The 7,078-nt window shown below is 42.9% G+C and overlaps 1 protein-coding gene across 1 annotated transcript; it reads left to right on the top strand.

Moving 5' to 3' along the window:
• The first annotated feature begins 684 nt into the window (after positions 1-684).
• TMEM174 (transmembrane protein 174) lies at positions 685-1,655 on the top strand. Its single transcript, XM_011372722.2, has 2 exons — positions 685-1,351; positions 1,550-1,655. Exons 1-2 carry the CDS (start codon positions 723-725, stop codon positions 1,653-1,655), a joined length of 735 nt encoding a protein of 244 aa, XP_011371024.1. The 5' UTR covers positions 685-722.
• Positions 1,656-7,078: the final 5,423 nt, after the last annotated feature.

Below are 7,078 nucleotides of genomic sequence, written 5' to 3'. Positions count from 1 at the left end.
TACTTCAGCTCAGAGAGTAGGGATTCTGTTGCCACCTCTGAGGGAGGGTGCAAAGTGCGTTTCCCCTAGGTCATGCCTGATGCTCATTCAACCTATGCCAGTGATGTGGTACATGGGAAGGTTTCCTGTCGTTTCTTTCCTCTCCCACAACTGGAATTATTCCCCAAATGCTGAAAGCAAAAGGCACAGGGGAAGTGAGAAGGAATATATACACAGTCAAGAAATAGGTGCCTACTTATTTCTAATGAACTGACCCAGCAGGAAAATTGGGTTAAATGTCTGAGCTTGTGGTCAATATATCAAGGTCTCCTACAGGGCCAGAGGCCCTGGAGGTCATTGCCATTTCTACAACCCTGGTTTTGGTAGGATACAAACAGGGCCTTGGAACAGTGCCTTAACTGTTCAGAAAAGTGCGTCCTAACACATAAGGCAGCTCAAGAAGCACTTTTTGAATGAGTGAATGAATGCATGTGAATGAGAGAGAGAGCTTGTCATTGAATTGCAAAGCAGAGACCTCCAGTTGTTGACATAAGAAAGCTTCAGGCTTCATTTCTCAGACCTTTATCCTTCTTAACAAAGTTCAGGCCTCTGCCTGTTCTACTCTGTTAACCACAGAAGCCCAAAGTTCTTCCATAACTAATCTGAACCTGTGATTCCTTTGCTCTGCTCTTAGGAGCTCTCACAGTCCCTTTCCTTTCTAAGAAGCAGGTGATCGTGTGAGGATGATGGAGCAGGGCAGCAGCCGCTTGGAGGAATTCCCTCTCAATGTGTTTTCGGTCACTCCTTACACACCCAGTACTGCGGACATCCAGGTGTCCGATGATGACAAGGCAGGGGCCACCTTACTCTTCTCAGGCATCTTCCTGGGACTGGTGGGGATCACGTTCACCGTCATGGGCTGGATCAAATACCAAGGGGTCTCCCACTTTGAGTGGACTCAGCTCCTCGGGCCCATCCTGCTGTCAGTTGGGGTGACATTCGTCCTGATTGCTGTGTGCAAGTTCAAAATGCTCTCCTGTCAATTGTGCAAAGAAAGCGAGGAAAGGGCCCTGGACTCGGAGCAGGCGGCAGGAGGACAATCGTTTGTTTTCACTGGTATCAACCAACCCATCACCTTCCATGGGGCTACTGTGGTGCAGTATATTCCTCCCCCTTATGGCTCTCAAGAGCCAATTGGGATGAACACCACCTACCTGCAGCCAGTGGTGAACCCTCGTGGTCTCACACCATCTGGAGTGATGGCAGCTGCCACACCAAGCCCTCCTCAGTACTACACCATCTACCCTCCAGAGAATGCTGCCTTTGTTGACGACCAGGACTACCCTTCCTTCCTGAATGATGGAAATGACAGGTATGGTGTGTGTGGCAGAGCGGCTCCCTTTTCCAGCTGTCACAGCTGTCACAGTCATGGTCTGTGCTGTGTTGCATCTATAAGGAAGGTGGTAGGTGAATGCAAATCTGTGTGCAGCCTGTTGCCAAGTTGGTGGCATTGCTTCTGGGAGTGGTGCTGTGGGCCGTAACACATCTGTGTTTTCTGCTCACATTTCAGGTCCATCCCCGATGCTGAGCAGCTAGAAGAGACACAGCTGGGAGATGAGAACTCTGTCTCCTTCTCTCCTCCCCGCTATGAGGAAATATTCTCCCTCCCTCGCTAGAGATTCTGATGCTGAGGGAATAACATTTAAGTCATTGCTGCTGACAATGAAGTGTTCTATGCTGTGACCTTCAGAAGTGAGACAGCAGAGCAGCCCAGGAAGCCTGACAGATACCATTCAAAGCCAGGTGGGAGGTAAAATGTCTCAGATGGGTAAAAATTAGGTTAGGGTGGAGAAAATCCTTTTTGGTACAGCTACAATTTCCCCGAAAACAGTTCAGGAGTGGGACTCTCACCTGTTTATCCCCCACCAACCTCTTTGCTACGGGAAGGCACTGGTGTCTTAACTGTAGCAACCAGGGGAAAAATCACTACTGCTTTGACTTTGGGAGTTCCAATAGTAGTGAGAGTGGAGGGTGGGAAGGAACCAGACAAGAGAAAACAGGTTCAACTGGAGATTCATTTCCCAGTGTCTGCTCTCAATTCCCAAAGTGGATTTGCATATTCCAAACAACCTGGTTGCCATCTGATGTCTCTTGAGGGCTCTGGGTATCTTAAAGCCTGCATGCATAAACAAACAAACAAACAAACAAATAAATAAATAAATGAAACAAAGACTATCTCCTGTTAGAATAATATTATAGGAGGCTAAACTATACAAAATTAGTAATAATAGGACAATGATGCCATTAAATCCTTACATTATTATTGGGGCATAATGATTTTTGGCTGCTGATGTTCCCAGCAGCAAGGTTGAAGGTTAATGTGTCTGCCCCAGGCTGGGATCTATGCTGGGCATGAACTACCCGGGCCCAGTGGCCAACAGAACCTGAGGCCTTCTCTAAGTACTCATTGATGAGTTCTGTTGAATTAGACAGAATAGAGCTGCCATGTCAATACCTGGAAAATCACGAATCATGAAAATAATCTTTATGGCCAAGAAAAACTCACAATCTTTAAACAAAACAAAACAAAACAAAACTTGGTGCCCTTAATTTCCATGAATCTGAACTGTGTAATAACAGACTCACAGACTTTGGAAGAAACAGTTAAAACCATTCAGTTTTAAAAGAAAATATTTTCCTTGGCCTACAAAGGTAAGCCATTCAAGGTAAAGGAGGTTCACCCAAAGCAAGAAGGATTTAGCAATCCTTTAAAGTTTTGATACAATGTTTATATATGAAGTGACTTTTACTAATTTTATCAGAAATATCTAGCTTTCCAAGGATATGATTAAGCTTGGTATATTATTGTGATTTGTATTATATCTCAGGACCAAATCCTTCTCACATGGGAATTTATTTTCATGTTTGATAATAATTCAAATATAATTCAGTTTACGGAGACTAGCTTTATTCTCAATATGTTCATGAAATACCTGATTCCTAGCTGAGGGCCATTGGCTCTGGGGAGGGAGTCGGGTGACAGAGATAGAGTTGAGCGTCTCCAGTGGTATGCCTACCAGCAGTGACACTTGGAGCCCTGCACACCTGCCTGCCTCACCCCTTCCCCTCCTCAGCCTAATCTACCCCACAACTTTATATTCCTGGGTTTGGGTTATAATGAGCATCAAAGGAAGTTCAAATTGGAAAAAGACATTAGGAAAGTATGTCTCTGTGTGGAAGCTGGGAGGGTAGGACAGCCTGTTTGTCTGGGTGATGCCAGGTGTCCCATATGCAGGGAAGTGGCCTTGGGGAGTTTTTAGCTTCAGGCGGCAGAGTCATTCAGCACCAACTGTCTCTGTTCCAAGACAGAGAAAAAGTGCTAACTGCAGAGGTAATTGGTCCTTCGGAAGAGCAGCACTTCAGAGCTAACAGCTGCAGGAGCTCAAGGCGGGAGGCCAACCTGGGACAGTCTGGGGGTCAGAAAATGGGAATTCGTCCATTCATTCAACATTTATTGGCTGAGTATCTACTCTATGTCAGGACTGGGGCCATCAACTGGCAATGTAACAGCAAAAAACCAAACCAACAGAAGAGCAGATATGGCTCTGCCCTTGTAGAGCTTCTAGTCTATTGGGGGAGACAGATACTGATCAATTATTCTCTGACACCAGTGAGGGGTTCCAGAGCCATAAGAGGGATTTGGACTAGTCAGGAGAATCACAAGGGCTTGCTTGGGAGTAAGTGAAATCAGGGCCCTTGCTGCATATAACCCCAGGGAGCATCGTTCACACGGATAGTCAGGCGACTAGTGGCTCTCAACCTCTGAGGATTGCCCTGGGAGCTGAATAGCTGATAGTTATACAAAGCGGAGGAGGGAGACGCCTGGCACATCTCCTGGGTGGGAGGCAGTATTGGAGGTACCTTGCAGGTTGTATTAACATTTATGTTTCACTGCTGCTTCAGCCCTCGAACAGAGCTGTCTTCTAGTACCTGAGAAATTATATCCACCAGCTCTCTTGCTTCAAGACAACCCCACAATGCTCTCTTTCTGTCTTTAGTTGGGGGTTGCAGGGGCCGACATGACAGGAAATCCATTGAGTGGCTCCTGGACTCTCATACCAGGTCTTTGCTTGGTTTCTTTGACCAATGAGGACACATTCCTGGTAGAATTTCTGGTTTGTAACCTAAACACTTGCCTTTTGTCATTCTCTCTCTCAGTATCTTATCAGGGGCAAATGAGAGACTATAATCTGGGAATAGTGGATTGAGTCTGTCTTGCCCTGGACATGTTATCCACCCTAAGAGTATCTGTGTAGGAAGTAGCCTGCCTTTGCACATGTGCTCAAAGGCTCAGTGTTTTGGCCAGAACCTGTGGTGCCTTGTCAGCCCTACCAAACATTTTAGTATGTGTTTGCAGTGGCACATAGGGTATAATATTGACCTTGCTGGCAAAGCTCAGATCTAAATGACCAGAACACCAGAAGACATCCCTCTCTTCCATCTTCAGCCCTTTCAGGGCTGTGTAGGTAGGCATGCTCTGGCAATCTACATGGAATTCAAAATAAATCTAAAAGGTCTTGTTAATCAAAGCAAATGAGTTTCTTAATGACTTAACATTATCCAGAAACAACTGCAAGTTCATTTAAGCTGTTTTTGGCTGGAGAGACTGAAGACAGCTGACAATCTAGATGAGGCAGGGAAGAGATCACCCTGGCCTGGGAAATGAGGCCTAGACACCAAAGGAGAGAAGCTTTCACAAAGCTTTTAGGACTTCTTTCTCTCCGTAGGCCAACAAAGGGACTGATATCTTGTGCAATATGGACCTGCACTTACTGTCTTCCGCAGAGGTCTGGGAGGTGTCTTTCAGGGGTGGAGAGCTTCCCAGAGATTGTAGTCGAGTTCTCTTTTGCTCTACTGAGCCAGGCATGGGTCTAAGTTTCAAATGCACCAAGTGTCTCTGTGTTACAAAATGAGCCCTTTAAATGCTCTCCCCACTTTTTGGAGGAAGTAAGTATAAAAATAAAGCCTCTTGTTTGTGAAGAGCTGGGCGTGGGTGTCTGTTTTCAGCTTCTGACCTCTGGGTCTCTTCCGTGGTATTGCCTACTGTTAGATCAGTGGAGTAGGGTTTCTATGGTGTCTCACACCCCTGGGCAGCTGGTGTTTCTCCTCCTAACAGAAACTCCTCACAGTGCTGTGGGGTAGATGCCTTCTTACCAACTGAAAGAAGAGAGGTTCCTGCAGACATCAAGGAGGCAACTGCAGAGTAGTTCTCAGTAGTGTCCCTGCCTGTCATGGTAACCAGGGTGCTGTCTGCAGAGACTGCAGCTCCTACCACTCGGCATTCATCAAAGGCCTCATTCATTGCCCTCTCTACGATAACCCACAATCTCAGTTCCTGTTGAATAACAAATGCGAAATGAATAAATGAAGAACTTCTCAAATTATTTTAATAATTTAATAAAAAATAATAAAAATTTATTATTTTTATCTCTTTGTTTTGCTTGAATCAGGATCCAAATGAGATTAGCTTTTTGCTAAATACATCCTAAATTTCTAGCTACATTATACTATATTTTGGGAGGTAGACAGTTGGCAAACTATTCATGGTAGCAGATTCATATTTATTAAATTTCACTTTCCCAAAAAAATGTTTTTCAAGATTTTTCACTTCAAATCTCCTTCTCCATTGGTTCCCTGAAATTCCAGGAGTCCCCTGGAACTGGAAACATTTTTTTCTATTTTTAGCATATTATTAGAGATTTTTCTAAACACAGGCCTAGGGAAAAAATATGCATGGAAAGAAAAAGAGATCTTTAAGTGAGTGTTTAGTTGAGAAATATCTGTTGTAGAATAGTTTTAAGAGTATCAGAAAACACTGATAACCTTTGGCATTTTTGGCTTGGTCAGTAAAACTTCTTATGAAAAAGAAAATGTTCTTTCAGAGACCAGAAAAACTCCTTTGAACATTTCAAAAGTGGGAACCAGAGTCTCCTTCCTAAGAAATAAAGGGCAGAGCCTCTTGCTTTATATATTAAAATATTCCCTGGTACAATTTAACTCTCAGAGGTTATTGACTGTAGGCCCCTTAACAGTGAGTTCTTGATTCTCAAATTAAAACAATATATTTTCTGCACATGCCTACAACTCTTCCTTTGAAGGTGGAAATGTATAAGTGTGTGTGTGTGTGTGTGTGTGTGTGTGTATGTACATGTGCATGTGTTCCCATACACTTAGAATGTGATTTATAGATTTCTTGCCTACTTACTACTTGTAAATCATCAAGAGTTTTATGTCCCGAGTAGTCAGCAGTTGGTTATAAAATCAGCAGAGAGCTGTACTAAATAAACCTTTACTGGATTGCTCTTAAGAATTGATGGCAAATCAGAAAGTGAAGACAACTCCACAGGAATGATTCTTATCTGCCTCTGGGATCTCACAAAGGACTCAGATATGGGAATTTTATTTGTCTTGAGCTTTTAGGAAGATTAATGACCAGAAGAACTAAGAAGGAAATCCATTTTCTAGGTTCCATAAGTTTTCTTATAACAAAGAATTTGTCTTCCAGCACAAAATCTACACATGTGACACATATGTAAATCATAGACACAAATATGTGCACTGGAGTCTGTGCTGACAAACAAGGGGCTGACAATGAAGCTGAAGTATGAAGATAGAGATTTTTCTGTTTCACTCTCCCACTCATTAGTTTAAAAGAACACATTTTTTAAAAAAGGGATGTGTGTACATATTCTTTTTAACATACAGAATATCTCTTGAAGAATCCATAAGAACTGGTAATAATCATTTCTGGGGCAAAGGATAGGAAACTAATTTTTCACTTTATTCCATGCTGATTAATGATTTTTTAAATTATATTCATATGTTACCTGTTCATAAAATTATTTTTAGAATAGAGGAAGAAGAGAAGAAAATGATCTTACTTCATGTATTTTATTGTTAACATCATCTCCTTGGTCCTAGAGTAAATGATATTCATTTCCACCGCTGCTTGTATATGTAACAGATAAACACACATAATGCACAAAGATACTAGTGTGGTACACATACATACATCTACGTGAACACAAATACACTGTAA

Source organism: Pteropus vampyrus, unplaced genomic scaffold, assembly GCF_000151845.1.
Source record: "Pteropus vampyrus isolate Shadow unplaced genomic scaffold, Pvam_2.0 Scaffold213, whole genome shotgun sequence".
NCBI classification, from domain to species: Eukaryota; Metazoa; Chordata; class Mammalia; order Chiroptera; family Pteropodidae; genus Pteropus; species Pteropus vampyrus.
Note: the sequence above shows the minus strand (reverse complement) of the source record. Positions and strands in the feature narration are given on the sequence as shown.

Excerpts from the sequence above, each read along its gene's own strand:
- TMEM174 (XM_011372722.2), top strand. The coding sequence starts at position 723 with ATGATGGAGCAGGGCAGCAGCCGCTTGGAGGAATTCCCTCTCAATGTG. Across the intron at positions 1,352-1,549 it reads CTGAATGATGGAAATGACAG|GTCCATCCCCGATGCTGAGC; the intron begins GTATGGTGTGTG and ends CTCACATTTCAG.